This window comes from Vigna umbellata, chromosome 9 (genome assembly GCF_029865625.1).
Source record: "Vigna umbellata cultivar VRB3 chromosome 9, Vumbellata_1.0, whole genome shotgun sequence".
Lineage (NCBI taxonomy): Eukaryota > Viridiplantae > Streptophyta > Magnoliopsida > Fabales > Fabaceae > Vigna > Vigna umbellata.
In genome coordinates, this window is record NC_142173.1 from 6,099,711 (window position 1) to 6,119,723 (window position 20,013).

Consider the following 20,013-nt stretch of genomic DNA (forward strand, 5'->3'; position numbering starts at 1 on the left):
TGAAGGTGCACTTTACAAATCTGATTCACATGAGAAATTGAATGAATACAAAAAAAGCATTATGTCGTGCTTATATCATGGTTCTTGTTACTAACTGAAATAGAATAACAAATACTAACTAAAAGACAATGTGTATAAGCTTTGCATTAACATCTTTTCATTTCAAGTATTATAATCCTTCTTCACAATGATTACAGTAAGTATCCTCTACAAAGAAACTATCACATTGATTAAAGCACCGTAAAACGTTTCTTGTAATTTTTTTCCTTTCTTGGCTTGAATTCAACCAGCCTGGGACTCTTAAGCATGACTATGGTTAGCCTGTACCCACAAGGCATAAATTTCCCGATCTTTTACTCTGCATAAATGCCAATATAACACTTTACAAATAAATTATATGAAAATGAACAAAATCATATCATATCATTGCAACATTTTACACCAGAAACCAATAGGACAATGTGAAAAGAATGAAATAAAAGTGAATTTTTTTCTTCATATGTGAAGGAATTCAATGAATGTCTCTAGTATGATTTAAAATGATTAAAAAAACATCGGAAAGATAAATAAAAAAAACAAAAACAAAAAAACAGTAAGGACAAGTGGTCGAGAAATATTGAGCAAGCATAATATAACGTAGGCTTAATAATACCATATAAAATTTTAACTAAAGGGGGAACAGACGTGATTAGAGTATCATGAAGTCAAAACTACAGGTTAAGTATAGAAATTTTACTTACAAATGTATATCATCTCGATCAATTTCAGGGAACAAGTTAATATAGAAGCGAAATCCATCGGGACTTATATCTCTGCACAGTAAACCTGGGAAAGATTCCATGAAAGTCAGTATTAGAGAAGTATTTTACTATGTATAACAGTCGGTAGTACATGTATAACAGTCAGTATTAGACGTATAGTTGGTTAAAGTCTGTTACGTCTGACACTCTTTATGTTTTATCCTACAGACTGTTCAATGTTACACAGCTACATATAGCTGATCTCTTTACGTATAGTTGGCGCGTGATTCGAATAGTTTGAGCATTCAGTTGTATTTGGAAGCTGTCTCTGTTCTTCCTCAGCTTCGTTTTATGCAGAATGCGAGATGGTTGAAACATTTACAGGGTACTATGTATTCGCTCTAGGTGTTTCTAGATTCGTGGCTCTGGCTTATTGGATAATTCAGATCTAAGAGACCAGAGGAACATATTTATTTTTGGCTGGAAGTGGCTATTTTTGGTTTTTGGCAGCTTTTATGGCTGAGATGGTTCAATCCTTCATCTTGGCTGACTTTTGTTACTATTACATGAAAAGCTTCATGCAAGGGCAACTTTTGAGGAAAATGCCTGCTTAAGGATCTTGGAACCTATTCTATCAAAAAGGAAAATCATGCCTAATTGATGTACAATGCTTTGAATGAGTTTTTATTTGTTGTAACTTTTGTTTGAGCAGAGACTAGGTTGTCCCGTGTATGTTTAGTTGGAATCAGTTATTGTACATGAACATCCTTTTGGTGTTAACCTAACTTTCATATTGCTTTCCACAAAAAAAAATTGTGTGGGCATGTTGTTCCACCCGTTATCGGGCCGCTATCGGACCACCCATTAATGTCTAGTCCCACGCTTGAGATGTATATATCTTGGCGTGAGGAGGTGTGTTGGAAGTCCCACATCGACTAGAGATAAGGTCAATTTATAGTATATAAGTGAGTGCAAATCTCACCTTACAACGGTTTTGTGAGTATTATAGTATTGTACTATAGAGTTTGTTACAATCTTTATGTTTTCTTCTCAGTTAGTTAGATATTAGTTACAATCTGTTAAATAATACACAGCTATATATAGCTTATCCCTTATCTTTTTGTATCTTGTCTAAGAATTTTACTCAAATTTAAATATTTATCGGACCACCCATTAAAAAATGTCTAATCCCCTACAAGCCGGTTTTGTGGGGTTAAGTTAGGTTTAAAGTCCACACTTCTAAGAGGAGTATTAGAGTAGTATTGTACTATGTAAAACAGTTAGTAGTAGATGTTCTTAAATGATTGAACAGTTTAATAGCCACTTAGAGTCTGTTACAATCTTTATGTTTTCTTCTCAGTTAGTTAGATATTAGTTACAATCTACTAAATAATACACAGCTATATATAGCTTATCCCTTATCTTTTTGTATCTTGTCTAAGAATTTTACTCAAATTTAAATATTCTTATTTATTTTCTCTGAGCCTTAACAATAACAAGCCGGTTATGTAGCTAAAAGCCTAAGAGATGAAGAAGAATGATCAAGCAGCATACCTTTGCTCTCAGCAGATAAGAGATGCTCCTTTGCCATTGCTGGGGCAACCCCTAGTGTCCTTGCAGCATCACTAGCACTTATCCCAGATCGAAGAGCATCAGGTTTCATTACAAGCATCTTGACTTTATTGAAAACCTAAACCAAATAGCAGTTAGTCATTTTAGTCAAATTTTACCACCTACCATTTCCACATTAGTAAAAGTTGAAGTAAAGATGAAAAAAGCGTTCATGAAGACTGACAACCTAAAAACATAAAATAAGGAAAACCCATCATATTTAATATAAAAGTCACAGTGAGGAAGATTGATATCATCTAAATATAATCTTATGTTCACGTAGCAACCTATTAAAGGTAAGATAGAAGAATCTAATAATATAAATCTATAATTTGGCATACGTCATATAATCCATTACAGATAAAAACTCAACTAAAAACTAAGGGGAGATCCAAACATCTACTTTAGAGCTCAAATAACAAGGTGAAATGTTTTGTAAAATAACTGCAGTTGAATTACTTTTCACATAAGCAATTGGAAAGGGAGAAAGCGGTTTACTGCTTTGCACAAACTACTGATCAAACTAATCAAAAGGCCATATAACTGGATTACTGGTTGAATCCCAGGTCCAGTAATCCAACCAGAAGTGATATAAACTGCAAACAACCAAATGTATGCAAGAGTAACTAGCTAGTTCATCCTCTCATATCATTTCTTTAAAACATTTGTTAAAATGAGAACAATATTCCAAACATAAAAGCTAAAAAAAAACTTAAGGCAAGTGAAATTAAAGATGTGTCAAAGAAGTTTGATACAAATATGTTTTCATTAATAAAGATAAATTGCTATGTAAATATAAATAAGAGAAGAAAATTAGTGGTAAGTTAGGCCGATATTGCTAGTAAGGAATTTATAACTGCAAGCAGACAGGTAATGTCATAACATGATAAAGCATGGTTCTTGTACATTTTCCACAGATTGAAATGATAATCAAAATGTGCTGTGCACAGTTTATCTGATTTGTGTTTCTCTTTTCCCTCTCTATCCTCTCCGTACTGTTATTCTTCTTTTTCCCTTTTTCTTTCTTTATCTTTTCCAGTTAAAAATCTAAAACAGTGATAACAAGATCCCATTATCCATGGCTACTATATCTTCTACAATAACGTGGCAGCTTGGCTCATTTTCAAACCTAGTAGGGTTGCTATAGAGCCTGATTTCCAACCTTGGCATACCCCACCTACATATCCCTTCTAAACATTCAGTCATCAGGTGATCTATTAGGGAGTGGAGAGTTTGAGAGGAGAAGGAAGAGTTAATGTCTTAACTGTTTTGGCAGTTAGGAGAGGCGGGAAGTTAGGAATTGTATAAATAGAGTTAGGTACATTGTTTTGGGTAGCTTCTAACATTAGTTTGTATAAACAGGAACATTTGTCCTGTGGAGGGGGATTAGGCTCCTGTATATTGGATGTACATTGAACCTTGTTGAATTGAATACAGAAAACCATTCTTTTAAAGTTTGATTTCTTGTTTGTGAGTGCGTGAGTGATTGTTCTAGATAGGTTTTACATCCAAAAACCTATCAAATTGGTCTGACCTGCCAAATCCAATTTGGGAGAGAAAGGCGAAATGGAGGGAAGAGTCGAAGGGCGATTGAACGTAGTAGAAGGGGAACTAGAGACTATGAAGATTGCAATGGATGGGTTGAAGGCGAAGACAGTAGCAATGCACCAAGACTCTACAGCAATGCGCCAAGACTTGCAAGAAGTCATGCGAATCTTGGGGGAACGAAACCGAAACAAGGAGGGAAACTCGAATGGGAGTCAAGCGTCCGTCAATGAGAACCGGAGGGGAAGGCGAGAAGAAGACGTTGGAGGGAGAGAAGTCGAACACCATGAGGGGCAACCCAATTGGAGGAGAAGGGTCGAATTACCAGTCTTCAAGGGACTCGACCTGTTGAATTGGATTAATAGGGCTGAGAAGTTTTTCGGGTGGCGGAGGAAGAAAAGGTGCACTTGGCCTACATCAGTATGGAAGGTAGCGCTGGCAATTGGTTGAAATTTTGGAAGAATAAAGACAAGAATCGTTCTTGGGAAGGCCTAAAGGGAGCAATGATCATGAGATTTGGAGGTAGGAACAGGGGTACCATCTTTGAAAGGCTGGCAGCAATTAAGCAGACTGGGACCGTAGAAGAGTACATTCAAGATTTCAAAATCTTGGTGGGTCAGACAAAGGGAGTGTCAGAAGAGCAGTTATTAGGTATTTTCTCACAAGACTACAAGAAGGCATCCGAAATCAAGTTCGACCCCATGATCCGCATGAGTTGATGGTGGCTATGAGGATCGCAAGGGATGTAAAGGAGGCTCTCGGCGGTGCGAAGGCTGGGAACTGGAGTGTGACCAAGAATCAGTCCTCTTGGGGGCATACGACTGGAACGGTGAGGCGATCCGAGAATAGTCGTAATGTCCTTGATGTGTCCTAAAGGACGTTTTCTGGACATCATCCTCCCCCATGCGAATCTGGTGATACCCACCCTTCAAATCTACCTTGGAGAAGTATTTCACCCTCTCAATTCATCCAATAACTCCTCTATGACAGGTATTAAAAATTTGTCTGGGATGGTGGCGTGATTCAAGGCTCTGTAATCAATGCAGAAGCGCCAACTGCCAGCTTCCATCTTTTTTCTTGACCAATATCACGAGACTTGAATAAGGACTAGTGCTTGTTCGTATGATCCCCGCCTTCAACATCTCAGCCACCTGGTTCTCAATCTCCTCCTTCATCACATGAGGATATCTATAAGGGCGGACATTAACTGGATCAGTCCATTCCTTGAGCATGATCCGGTGGACTACATTTCAGACTAGAGGTAGGCCCCTAGGCTCATTAAAAACCTCTCCAAAATCTGACAATACCCGCTACAACTCCTCTGTCTGGATCCTTCTAAAGTCTGGACTGGTTTCTACTGTCTCAAGTTTTATCTCTACCTTTCCCAAAGTCCAAACCAAAGTCACCGCTTCCACTACTTTCACTTTCATCAAAGCTTTCGGTTCTACTATTTTTCGTGCCAAAGTGAGGTCCCCTTTTATCATTACCACTTTCTCTCCCTGCTTATAAACCATTTTTAGTTCTCCCCAATTAATGGTTACTTCCCCCGTTTAGCCAACCACTCCATCCCCAAAATAAAGTCCACTCCTCCTAATTCAAACAAATAAAAATGCTCCATTACCTCCATTTCACCTATATTCACTGGAACCTCCCTGCAACAGCCTGTAGTTTGTTTTTATCTACCATCTCCCAGACTCACCCTATACGATGGGGTATCTTCCACTGGTAAACCCAGCTCCTTCACCGGCTTTGTTGCTATAAAATTGTGACTAGCGCCACTGTCAATGAGGATCATCACTCTCTTCCCCAAGACCCACCCTTGTAGCTTCATGGTTTTGTGCGGAGTAAGTCCGCCAACGGAAAACGATGACAACTCCATGCGTTTCTGCTCAGCCTCTTCCCCACCTTTTTCCTCTTTGTCACCGTCAGCTTCGTCTTCCCCCATGATCACCACCGGCAAGCTTTTTTCTGTATGATGTCTTGGACTGTAAGGGCCACCACAATGGAAGCACAACCCCTCTTCCCTCTTCCTGATGTACTCGAGATAAGGCAGATTCCTTACTCCTCTACCGCGAGCGTCGTTCACCGTACTACTTCTAGCTCTGGACGCTGTTGTTCCCTGAGGACCTTCCCTTCGGGTCGTCGCCGTACTCTCTACTACCCCTGATCGTCCCGGACCCGGTTTGAACGGTTTCGATCTCACTACGTTGCTAGTCCCACCTTGATATCGCCCCCACGACTGGCCGCTCTTGGTTACAGTTCCTCCAGCCGTCCTCGCACCTCGACTCGCCTCCTCCACGTCTTGCGCAACCTCCATCGCTGTTAATAAATCCCGTGGATTATGCGGACGAATCTGACTTCCAACTTCCCCTTGCAGACCCACGAAAAAAATACCCCAGGAGTTGATCCTCCATCCCGGCCTTTGTTTGCGCCACTAACATTTCAAACTCCTAGATATACTCATCAAGGGTGCTCTTTTGTTTGACTGCCACAAACCTCTCAAACACCGTTCCTCTATTGCAACCTCCAAACCTCCTTATAAGAGCTTCCCACAAACCTTCCCATGTTGGCGCCTGATTTTTTTCTTTCCAGAAGAGGAACCAATAACTCGCGCTCCCTTCCATGCAAACGTACACCAGTCGGAGTTATTCCCTTTCCCTCACCTTCAGGATCTCGAAAACTTTTTCCGCGCGAGAAACCCATCCTAATGGATTGACACCTTCTAAGGTTGGTAATTCGATCCTCTTCACCCAGTTCGGTTGTGCGCCATTGGAATCTTCTTCGTCATCACCTTTTCTTCATCCTCCTCTGTTTCCGTTCACCGAATCCTGACTTCCCTCCTGATGGCTCTCGGCATTTTGGCCCCGCTCTCTAAACATTCGCATGAATTCTCTAAGTTCTTGTCATAAGCACATCGTCTTCTCCTTCAACCTATCCACCGTCGTCTCAATAGTCTCCATTCGTCCCTTGATCACGTTCAACCTTCCCTCCATTCTTCCTTCAGCGCATTTAATTTTCCCTCCATCTCTCTCTTGTCTCTCGTTGATCTGGCAGGTCGGACCAAATTGATAGGTTTCTGAATTGGAAACTTATCTAATTGGCACTAACACACTAAATAACCAGAAAAGAAGTATAAATTGTATAATTTTGTATTCAATATAGTCACTGCACTACCAAACAACCTCCAAGAGAGCCAAATTCTCTCTCCACAAGATAAATGTGATCCTATCTTTACAGTATACAATTCAAAAGTGACTAATACCAAAATACATCAGCTCTTTTATAGGAGCTTTATTTCCCGCCCAACTATTACTACAGTTATAACTACCTAATGTCTCTCCCCCTCTTTATTCCCTTTTCTCTGCCTTTCATAAACTCTCCATTCCCTATCAATAAGTCTGTTTCTAGGTGCTTTGATGAATAAAGAGACCATTCTTTTGAAGAGCTAGATCTTCCACCTTCACTGTTTGTCATTGGTGCGCCATCATTTTCGTCGTTCACCGTGACGGGGAGTTTGTTTCTATGTGGTCCAATCTAGTCCCTACAGTCTATCACTGTCAGCCACTACAGACCACCATCCGTTACTGATGGCAATCTAGTCCCTGTAGTTTATCGTTGTCTGACATTACAGGTCCCCATCAGTTACTAATGGCAATCTAGTCCCTACATTTTTTCGTTGTCCGCCATTGTTGGCCGTCGTCCACTACTAATGCTAATCTCTTTTGTTAAAGTCATCTTAGATGAAGTTTCACGGTTGTCCACCGATGTCCAATATTATTCTCCATAGTTTTTAGGATTTCTCTCTTTTGTTCATCCATGGCTTCTTCCGCTGCAATCTCTTTTGACCTCTCTTCTATCACTAGTGCGTTTGACCCGTCCATATATGTTTTTTTTCCAGTGGCAAGGATGGCTTTTCTTAGTATATTTTTAGGCGTGGTGGCTCTTCAACAATGGCTTCTTTATCCAATGGATGTCAACAATGCATTCCTCAATAGTGATTTGCAAGAAGAGATTTATATGGAGCAACCTCCCAGATTTGTTGCTCAAGGGAGTCTTCTGGGTGGAATTTCGTCTTTTATGTCGTCTTCGCAAATCATTAACAATTTGGTGTCACTCAAGTGCAAAAGAATATATTTTCACTAAATTTTTATTGATTATATTAGTAACAAGGTTGGTACATACGATTTGTATACACCAGCTTGAGGGGAAGTGTTAGAGATATTATCTTTATCTTTTATCTTTAGTTTGTTATTATTCCTTATTTGTATTTTGAGCTTAGTCCATATTTCTTTTATTATAAATAGAATACCCTATGAATATATTTAACACAACAGAGATTAATCTCATACCTAGTTTTTATTATATTGAACAAAGTCATTTGCCCAGTACACAATATCAAAATGAGACTATTGAACATAACAAAAAAGAAAGCCTTATACCAATGTTAAACATAAACATTGACATATTATAGAAGTCTAGCCCTTTTTGCTCAAGCATCTTCACATTTCATTTATTAGGAGCATGCCTTCCGGACTACCATTTGTCTTGTATTATTAACAGACTTACACAACCTATTAGACCTCTACTTGTGTATAGTAGGAGAAAGCCAGTTACATAATTTAACTGTCTAGGCAGTTAGGGGGTTAGGGGGTCGGTTGAGGATACCTGCATATAAGGGAGATTAGTTGTAAGTGGAGGGTAGTTAGTGAATTCATTTGTTTTGATCAGGAACTTGTTAGTCCTGATAGGGGGAGGTTAAGCTATCTTCTTTCTGTAACCATTACCTGCATATTGAATAAAGGAGATTGTTTCAGTTCCACTGTGGGCTGTGTGTGAGTTCAGAGGCGTGTTTTTCATAGGTTCTTGATAAAGAACCTCTCACAACCTCTCTTAATAACAAAGACCTTTAGACTAGACTGTCTGATTATAAATTCCTTAGCCACAAGTATTCCACTGATGAAGAATATAGTGTTTCTCAATATGATAGATTTTATATCTCTGTATATCCTTTTCATGTTTCATTTAAGTCAGAAAACTCCCCACTGTATTCAATCGCATTCTCCCCATTTCAGCATAACCACCTCTTCTTTCATTTCCCATTACTCCTACTTCATCTTTTTCAGCTTTCATTGACTACTACTTCTCCAATCTCCATATGCAAACAATATTCTGTTTCATCAGAATATTTAACCTATTAGCAGCCAATCAAGCATCACATTTGAATAACACCCTTTTAATAAAGGATATGATTACTAGATGAAGTTTATTTGCAGAAACCTCCTAGTTTTGAATCTGCTAATAAATATCCAGTTTTCAAGCCAGGCTGCTGTGATTCATGAAACTATGCTCTTTATGTTAAGTACTAAATGGCGTAGAAGAAAACCCAACCTCTTTGTGGGACTCACCCTGACCTATAACAGTCAGTGAACAGGGAAGAATCTTAGTAAAAGTTTAAAGATATCACGGTTCATTACAAAAACACAGGTAGAATAAATACAAGCTATTCTACAACAATACACAAACTTCATCTCACAATTTCACAATTTGTACAAGGATGACTTTTGCAGGTAAATAACAATAAAAAACCAAAAAACAGTCAACCACGGAAGGAAAGATGAAACGAACTTACCTCCTCATCACTATGAGACTTAGTTTGTATTACCATGACTCCACTATCGAACTTTCGCAGAACCACCTGCCTGAAACAATAGAATAACATAATCAATGCATGGAAATACAACAACCAAAACGGGTATTGCATTGAAGTATTAAAAAGGGTAGAATCCTAACAAGTTGGTTAACATCAAGATCTTACCACAATGCAGGAAGAGGGGTGCACAATGTAAAATTGTTAATTGAAAGTAAGATTTTACAAAATTCATATAAATATGCTAATATGAGTACATAGACATGCATATTAGTACATATAACCTGAATTCATAATCAACATTCCATAAATGTCATGCACAATATTCATAAATCTTAACCATATCGCCACTTTAGTTCAGTACAGTGACCGAGCTAACATAGAAAAAGGTGGGTTGGGTTCAAACAATAAGGAGTAAAATTCCAAAACCAAAACCTGACCACTCCAAACAAAAAATAATCTAGAAAAAGCAAAACAGAGAAAAAATGGTGACCGGTGCAGGGAGCCATGGAGGGTGGCAGCTGACTCAAACAGAGTGAGAATACAGTGGCTAGGAGACGGTGCAGCTTCACATATCACTCTAACTTTTAAAGCAGGTACAATGTTAACTTTATAACAGGAATGAAAAATGAAACTTGGCAGCTTCAAATAATCTTAAAATCATAATTTTACCACTTGAATCACAATTTTACAACAATTTCACTCCAACTACAATTTAATTCCGATTTGAAAAGCCATGGAACAGAGTAACAAAAGTGATTTAAATAGAAGATAATGCCATACATACACATCAAACTTCTCCCACAGAGAACATGCTTGCAACAAATCATCGGGTGAGATCAATTCTGTTTAATATACAATCAAAACAAGGGGAGCATTAGTTCAAAAAATGTATTACTTGATAGAAAATTTCTAAGAGAACACAGAAGGAAGTACTGGAACCTGTGCCACGAGCCCGATTGAATAAGCAATATATATCAATAAGATTGATAATTCCCCCAGCTTTCTCAAGTGGAGTTTTAACAAAATCTGCCAACTAAGCATTAGCAAGGAGATTAGATTGCTTTAAACAACTATAAAACAAATAAAAGGAAATTAAAAAAGGCCATTTTATATTGGTTCTTTTATACAAGTGAGAAAATCTAAAAGAAAATTATATGAGCACAACCTGAAGGTGTTAAAAATATCAAAACCAACAACCCACATCCCCAGGAATGAGACTGAATGAGCTTTTTCTAGGTTATTGCACAACAAAGATGGAGTCAAAAGACCACTGTTGTGCAATCCAAAGAAACAGATACTGTTTGACAATCTTGTGCATGCATCAACATTTTAACCACAGCTTTTTGTACATGAAGCATATCTTCTGTTTTTCAATTAATCCAGGATATTCTAATCTTTGGTTCACTTTCAAAATGGTAATTTTTTCAATTACTGAACGACCTAAGTAACAAGAATAAAAATAGCAGGAATAAAATGCTTCACAGTAACAATAGGCTCCGCAATAATAATCCTTAATTGTGAACTGTTTAGATCAAGCCAACCTTTAAATGAGAGGAGAAAAAGACCAATAATAATAATAATTTAGAAGGAATAATATTCTACTTTATTGTATCAATTCCGAGATCATTGAACCTATAAAACATGAGTCTGCTGGTTACTTTAGGAAATATGAACATCTAATTCTAAGGAGCCAAATCCCTGTGATGATAGGACTGTTTCTTAATATGACTGGGATAGCATCAATAGCTGAGATACGACTGGGATAAAGAACAAAATTACATCAAGGATGAAATATAAAACTCACTAAAATACACAATGAGCAGTACAGTTTTGACACTCTCACTCAAGTTGGTGACTAAGTGTTTTCCATTCCCAACTTGGATATAATTCTTTCAAAGTTAATGAAGTTCAGCCCTTTGGTGAGTATGTCTACAAATTAACTGAGTGGACAAGTATTCAGTGTAAATCAAACCACTGTCTAGCTTTTCCTTGATAAAATGTATGTCCACTTCGATATCTTTAGTTTAATCATGCTGCACCAAGTTGTGGGACTATAATAATTGCAGATATATTGTCACAATATAATCCCATGGGTTCATCCCACTTTATCTTCAAATCTTCCAATATAATCTTTAGCCATAAAAGTCCACATATTCTTTGGACCATTGCTTGAAATTTTGCTTCAGCAACTACACTTTGATTTTTGCATTTCCAAATCACTAGGTTTTTCATGTAATTTCCAACACTTCTCCCTTGTGTGATGTGGCTTGTTATAGTAGGTACACTAGACCTCATGTTTTTTCTCCAAATTGGGAACCCAATTTTTCCTCTGGTTAATAATCGTGATTTGTCCACCTTCAGCGATCATTGCAGAGTTTTCACTAGTTGGGATCTCCAACATCAATCCTCTCCTACTTTCTTCATTTTGGATAATAGCTACCACTTCAATAAGCCCTGGGACTTTCTCTTTTCCTAGATTTGGATTTGGACCTTGTTGAATATAGTGAAAACTATGTATGTGATTAATCTCTCTTGTGTTGAATATACACATAAGGTCTTCTATTTATAATAGAAGAAATATGGACTAAGTCCAAACTACAAGTAAGAAATAATAACAAACTAACTAAAGATAAAAGATAAAGAAAAGATAAAGATAATATATCTAACACTCCCCCTCAAGCCGGTGCATACAAATAGTATATACCAAGCTTGTTACTAATATAATCCATAAAGACTTAGTGAAAATATCTTCTTCTGCACTCAAATGACACCAAATTGCTAATAATTTGCAAAAGACGACATAGAAAACGAAATATCAACCCAAAAGACTCCCCTGAGCAATAAATCTGGGTGGTTGCTCCATGTAAAACTCTTCTTGCAAATCGCTGTTGAGAAATGCATTGTTGATATCCAATGGATAGAGAAATCATTGTTGGAGATCCATCACAGCAATAAATAAACTAACAAAAGTCATCTTTTCCATGAGAGAAAAAAGCATATATGGACGGGTCAAACGCAATGGTGACAAAAGGGAGGTCAGAAGAGACGACAGTAGAAGAAGCCATGGATGAACAAAATAGCAAACCCATAAAAATTCAAGATTCTCCAATGAAGGCACCTAAAAAAGGAAAAGAGAGCAACCTCGATGATCTGAATAGCTACCTGAGGAGATGGGATGGTAGACGATAGCGCCACTGGCAGCAGTAGATGGCCCTGCCGCCGCTAGCAGCGGCAGGTGTAGTGGCAGAGGCAACATAAATGTTTTCCTCAAAAGAACCTTAGGCTCTAGATACCATGTTGAATATAGTGAAAACAATGTATGTGATTAATGCTTTCCACTCAAACCAACTCCCAAATCCACTCCCGAAAACAAACATATCCATACTGATTTAAGAAAAAATGTAGGTATCACTGATTTCTAGAACCATCAAATTCCACAACCATGCCATTGTCATGGAGAATTCTTCATCACATGATTTGAACATGGCATCAATTTCATTTTGGGGAATTATGAATCAGGTGATTGACGATTGCTTTTCCTTTAAAGATGGTTCTAATGAGTTGAAACCATTCGAGAAAACTCTTTCTATTTAACCGATAAGCAGAATGAGCATTATACAATTTTCTAGCAGTCTAGGATGTGTCACAGTTTCCAGACCATGATTCATGATCTCAACTATCACAGATGGGTGTGATCTAGGTAGGGTGGATTGCGCAACAATGAAGGCTGCAATAAGGCTCAAGGTCATTCAGCGATGAAGGCTAAGGTACAAGGTTGAACAACAATGAAGGCTAAGGTGGAAGGTTTCCCAGCAATGAAGGCTAAGGTGCAAGGTTGTGCTGCAATGAAGTCTGCGTCTGACAAAGGCTACCAAAGACTACAAGCACTGATAATAACATCTCAAATTTAGAATGAACATTCTACAATTCTCCAGCAGTCTAAAATCTGTCACAGTTTCCAGACTGTGATTCATGATCTCAACCGTCACAAATGGGTGTGAACAAGGTAGGGTGGATTGCCCAGCAACAAAGGATGCAATAAGGCTCAAGGTCATGCAGTAATCAAGGCTAAGACACAAGGTTGCACAATAATGAAGGCAAAGGCACAAGGTTGCCCATCAATGAAGGCTAAGGTGCAAGGTTGTGCAGCAATGAAGGCTTCATGCAAGGGTTTACATACATTCAGAGGCCACCAAAGATTAGGAGCACTAGTATCATCCCAAATTTAGAAGGAAAAATATTCTACTTTTTTGTATCAATTATTAGGTCATTGGACCTTCACATACATGAATGAGCCTTACTGGTTATTTTAGAAAATATGGACAGCAAATTCTAAAGAGACAAATTCTTGTGATTATGGGATTGTTTCTAAATAAATAAAACTAGTATTACTAGCGAGATATGGTTGTGATAAAGAATAAAATTACATCAAGGATAAAATAAAAAGTTCTTAAAATACACAATGAGCAACACAGTTTTGACAAATAATATAATTATCTCTCTTAAAATGTCTTACAAATTGCATTATCTTTCTATTACTATGAAAACAACACATGGTTGAGGAGGAGTAATTAGAGAACCTGACGAGAAAGTTGTTGATGATACAAAGCACCTGCAGACTCTTTGGTAACTGGGGATATAATACCAACACTCAATAACCAATCTTGCATCTCTTCCTTTGAACCCATCTCTTCATCGTTAGTTGCATTGGCTTGAGAATTTGAGCCGGACAAAAGTTTTAGCCTCATTTTCTCAGCTAGCATCACCATCTCTTTAGCCTTACTCTGCAAATCCAACATCAACCCAAAATTTGAACACCTTTATCTTAATACAAACTACACAAAACCAGATCAAGAATTCCAGTCTAAGTACTTTCTGATGAAACTATAATTGTAACAATCAAGTACTAGAAACTGAATTGATGACTGTTTGTACAAGCACATGGGTAAAGTTCAGCGCACAATTTCACATACAAAACTAAGAGAAGAAATAATACATTTATTGGATCATCAATCATTTTCCGTAGTGGTCCCTCCTCAATCTAATTGAGTGATGTTTCCCATTTTAACCAAGTCTAAAAGGAGAAGGAAACACATTTTCAGCAAATTATGATGAACTAGCAAATTCCAGACCAAATCCTATTAACCCATAATTACAGGTTACAGATCCCACAAATTAACTACATTTTCTGGAAAGCACAATTCAACCTATTTGTGCTAACCTCTTTCAACCGAAAAGCTCAAAGCAGATAATCTATTCGAAACAGTTTTAGTGATGCACACCTAACATAAAAGTTATGTCTTGGAATAATTTTTTATCTCCACACTCATAAATCCTAACTCGCATCGTGAGTTAAAAGTCATCACTAACACTTCACAATTCCCAAATACCATTGCTAAAAATACACAAGCAATTACCTATCCAATTTCTGATAATATTTTCACATAATCAGAGTAGACACAAATAAACAAATTGACATCGCATATGATTATCACCAGATAAGTTATAAAGCCGTTCACAACACTTTAAGAAGAAGGAATTCCTAAGATACCATTGCTAAAACTCAAAACAACCCTTGTTTTTTCCAACAAGAAAAAAATTATCTACCAAATAATACTTTCAGACAATAAGAGTACGCACAAAACAAACCAGATACATTATCTGAACATGAAATAATTGACATCATACATAATTATCTCTATCTCCTCCTATAAACATTCAAAAATGTAACTGACTCCTTTAAAGTGAACAAGTCGTTGTATAGGGTAAAGTAAGTAATATCAACCATTGACTCTCTAAAGTAACAACTTGCTATAAAGGGTAAAGTAAGTAAACCAACTGTTGATTAGAAAATCAATAGTCAATGATACCGAGACATGTATAACAAATCATATATCTCAGTCGTTAGTGAAAAAAAAAATCAACACTTAATGTTATGTATACATGCATAACAAATCAAAAAGGTGTTTGAATATTAATCATTTGGTTTCACATCACCAACCACTAATGTTAAACCTTGGTGATCAGTTGATCATGGGCTCGAAAGCCTCTTTGCATATGCAAGGAGAGGCTGTATACAATGACTCTTCCCATACCTTGTCATAGCCATGAGCCTTCTGGCACAAGGATGTAACCCGGTATTTTCTCGTCAACAAATTCACCCTCACACGATGAGCCAAATCTCTCAAAAAAATACTCTCTAAAATCAAAGGGGGAAACATGCTGCACTCAAATTGTACCAAATAAAAAGAGAAGACGATTTTGCAAACACATTACATACCATGAGAGCATTCAAATCCTGAAAAGCCTCCTGCAAGCTTCTATCAGTACTCTCCCACATTTCCTGCTCCTTTCTCAGTATTCCGGACACTCCTACCATCCTCACCGTCCCGTCACTCGAATAAATTCCTCCTGATGACGATGTCGTAGCCGTTTCCGCCGTCGCCGTCGCCGCCGCCGCATTACTAGACCCACTACCTGCCTCCTCCCACGCTCTGGCGCGCCAATTTTCCCAAAACTTGGCCAGAAACGCGTCGCAGTCCCCCTTCCCCCTCACCACCACAGTCACCACCACCGATCGCGATCCCACCGCCTCGACACGCCCCTCCGGCGAAAGTGACACTTGGAACCGGACCCGCGGCGAGGAGAACACTGAACGGAGGGACTTCTTGACGGAGAAAATGTGGGAGATGGCGGCGAGGGGGACTGCGCCGGCTGCTCCACCGCCTGAGGCTGCGGAATCCGGGAGCCAGAGGAGGCGGTAGGTGGTGAGGATTAGAAGGCCGGATTTGAGGTGGGGGAAGGAAGTGCTGGGGTCGTCTTCGCAGAGAAGATCAACACCGGAGAGGAAGAAGCACTCGATTTCGTTCGGTTCGAGCACCGGCCGGCCACTTCCGGTGATATTGACCGGCGGCAAGCAGTTTCCGGCCATCGGCGAGTGGCGAGGCTCGACGTGGCTGTGAAAGTGGCAGCTTTAGTTCCAGTGGAGAATAGATTACACTTGGAATCACAGACTACAAATTGTGAAGTTTTTTTCTAAGTTATTCTTCTCGCATACAAACTTCTTCAACTTCTTACAATATTTGCAAAAAGAAAAACCAACGAAAAGCAAACGGTCAAAATTAAAACGAAAATCAAACAAAAAGAACTACATCATTTAATTTAAAAAACATTATTATAATTATAATAGTTATTATTATTAGATTTCTCTTATTGTTTAATTTTATTATTAATTATTAGGTTAAATGTTAATTCTTGAATATTGAAAAAAAAAGACTATGAAAAATATATTATGTCTTCCATAATCTTAAGAAACAAATAAATTCTGCCATTAAGTTTTTATTTAACATTATTAAAAATATTTATTTTTATGTTATTGGTGTGCATTATAAAAAACTTATTTCGTTATTTTTATATATTATTTTTTTTATGATGAAATATTTAATTTTGTTGATGATTAATTTTCATAAAAAATATAGTTATTTACTCTTTTTCAATCAATATTACTAATTAGAACGTTGACCATTTGAATTGTTATAAAAATAAAGATGAAGTGATGAAAATAATAAATTCAAAATCTACATATTCAAATTGAGTGTATAATTATGGATCTAAAAGAATTAAAATATTGTAATATAGGTATTCTTAATATCTAAGCCTAAGATAAAAGTTTAACTAAAAATACTATTTTTTTATGGAAAATTTTGTAAGCTAAGGACCATGTCGATGTGGAGTAATTCGTTATAGATTCCTAAAAGTATTACTCCTTTAAAGGTTCATGTCCATGACAACTTTTATTTTATTTACATTGATATAGTAGTTCCACTTTTTTCTTTGAGACTACTTCACTCATCCATTGCATCTTTACTTGGTCTGTGTGTAGAATTGCTTATTTGCTTGAATGTTTTGAAATTTTATAATCTAGTTTAAAGTATATTTTGAATAGTTATTTGTGGAATGGTACGTCAATTTCATGTTGGATTTTTTATTTTAAAGCAATACACTCTTTTGTATTTAATTAATTTTCACATAAATGATTATTTTTCATTTGTATTCTTATGAATTGTGATTAAAAGAAGTTGATGATTTGTTGATGATTATTTTTCATTTGTATTCTTAAAAAAATAATACCTTACTGCATTTTAAACATAAACACAATTGGTTGAGTTGAAAAAACAAATAAAAAAAATTACCTAAGAAATAGTTGATTCTATGATAAAATGTTAGCTCTACAAACTGAGTTTAAATAGAGTTTAAAATAGTCAAATAACTTTTTCAGGTTTTTCAAACATTGGTAAAAGGTTATATGATAGTTTTAAAATAAGTTTGCAACAATTTTCACTAAGATTTAAAGAATGATCAATAGTACAAAACACTCGCATCATATATAAGAATAGTGAAAATATTGGTTTATAATAATGGGATACTAACTAATATCTTCATGAGATAAAACACCAAATACATAACAAATATTCTCTAAGCTAAAGTGTGCAAAATATTTTCAAGTTATATTGTTGATAGGGAAGCAATGTGAATGTTAAACTCAATCCCTTATGTGTTTGTTTTTTTATTATGACAACACATATATGTTTCCATGACAACAACATACATGTTTCTTTATGTTTAAAGACATATATTGCCTAAACTGTTTGGGTTGCATAATTTCTATAGTCATACATATGTTTACATCTGTTGTATGCATACTCATGTTTTCATATGTTAAAACCACTTGCACAAAGTAGATATTATGAAGTAATCGATTACAGTGGTTATGTAATCAATTAAGTTAATCAGATAGCTAATGCTTAAATTGTGGAAAACTACAAGTTTTAACCGATTACATTATATGTATAATCGATTAAAACTCGTGTCTTTGCTAACACCCGTTTGCTATATGCTATGATGAGTTTTGAGAAGAAAAAGTTTTCAAAATTGTCTAAGTGTAATACTTAACTGATTACATTGTTTACTTGATCGGTTAAGTCTGGTATTCTTTGAAACTGTTTTCTAGAGATGTTCTAACTGTCACAACGATCATATTTTCGAATAATCTGACTTACAGTTTATGTTCAATCGATTACATTAATTGTTTAATTAGTTAAATATGTTTCAATGTAATTTTGGTGTAACTATGTTAAAAGTGTAACCGATTACATTACTTTTGTAATCGATAAAAAAGCGTCAAACATAAGAAAATCTATATAATGACGCATTGCACTCTGCATTAACAATTTTTGATCATTTGAACTTTTATATTTGGTATCAATGAGTCAAAAAAAGAACTACAGGTGCGCTGATTGCTCCAAGAATCAAGATACAAAAGATTTGTAGATTTTTGAAGGATTCTTGAACGATAGCTTTGGACGTTTATTGGCTGATCAACTACTGCATGTTAAGGTGTTTTCTTTCCTGATCAGAACTTTGTTTTGCAATCAAAGATTGTGGTTTCCTTGTGCGTGTTGCCAAGAAGAAGAACTTGGTGTTCTTGTGACTTTGAGAAGGGTCTCAAAGGGGTGCTGCAGAGAAGAGAATTGTTCTACAAGGTGTGTTTTTACTATATTAGATTGATGAGTTATAGAGGAGATTAAATTTGAGAGGTGTTCTTTGTAAAGTCTTGCTGTAAAAACTCAGATCTTTATAGTGGAAGGTCTTTCAATCTAAGGTTGATTAGAAGACTCTAGATGTAGGCATTGAGGTCGAACCAGTATAAAAAGTTGTGTTTGTTTTTTATCCTTAAACTCCTTTACTCCATTATTTTCATTATTGTGTTGTGTTAAAGATCATTCTAAAGATTTCCAAAAAGATAGAAAAGAAAGCATTTTTATTAAAAATCATCTCACCCCCCACCCTCTTGGTGTTGAGAAACAAGGCATAAAATTTCTTACAATTGGTATCAGAGTTGGTTTTTTGAAAATTGTTCGAAAACTAATCGATTAAGTTTTCTGTTAAATCGATTAATTTGATCCTGATGGCCTCTATTTCTCAAACCTTTAGAGAAGGTGCTTCCACAAACAGATCCCCTTTGTTTGCAGAAGAAAACTATCCCTTTTGGAAAATTAGAATGAGAATTTTCTTAGAATCTGTTGATACAGGTATTTGGGATGATGTTATAAATGGACCTTGAGCCTACTAAAATTGTTGATGGTAAAATTGTTTTGAAATTTTTTTCTGAATGGAACCAGGATGAAAATAAAAGAGCATAATATGATATTAAGGCTAGAAATATTATTTCTTTTGCATTTACTATTGACGAGTTTTTAGGGTATCAACGTGTAAAAGTGCAAAATAATTGTGGGACGTTCTTGAGGTGACTCATGAAGGAACTAATGAGGTTAAGAGGGCCAGGAAGAATTCTCTCATTCAGGAGTATGAAATGTTTCGGATGAAGCCTGAAGAGAATATCTATGATGTCCGGAAATTGTAAATCATTTCATTGCATTAGGTAAGTCATTTGTGAAGGAAGAAATC

The 20,013-nt window shown here is 36.6% G+C and overlaps 1 protein-coding gene and 1 pseudogene across 2 annotated transcripts; one reads left to right on the plus strand and one right to left on the minus strand.

The window, feature by feature from the left end:
• Window positions 1-115: 115 nt before the first annotated feature.
• On the minus strand, window positions 116-16,607 carry LOC124836693 (vacuolar protein sorting-associated protein 36-like). 2 transcript variants are annotated; one of them, XM_088098784.1, is made up of 8 exons: window positions 15,827-16,607; window positions 14,127-14,330; window positions 10,486-10,579; window positions 10,327-10,388; window positions 9,526-9,591; window positions 2,295-2,430; window positions 741-825; window positions 116-358 (listed from the first exon to the last, which is right to left on the minus strand). In XM_088098784.1, the coding sequence occupies exons 1-8, from the start codon at window positions 16,475-16,477 to the stop codon at window positions 301-303; spliced, it is 1,356 nt and encodes a 451-aa protein (XP_087954910.1). In that variant the 5' UTR covers window positions 16,478-16,607; the 3' UTR covers window positions 116-300. The 2 variants fall into 2 exon arrangements, with proteins under 2 accessions (XP_087954910.1, XP_087954909.1); XM_088098783.1 differs by having other exon boundaries at window positions 9,526-9,595; window positions 10,331-10,388; window positions 15,827-16,606.
• Window positions 3,918-4,627, plus strand: LOC148192421 (uncharacterized; annotated as a pseudogene).
• Window positions 16,608-20,013: the final 3,406 nt, after the last annotated feature.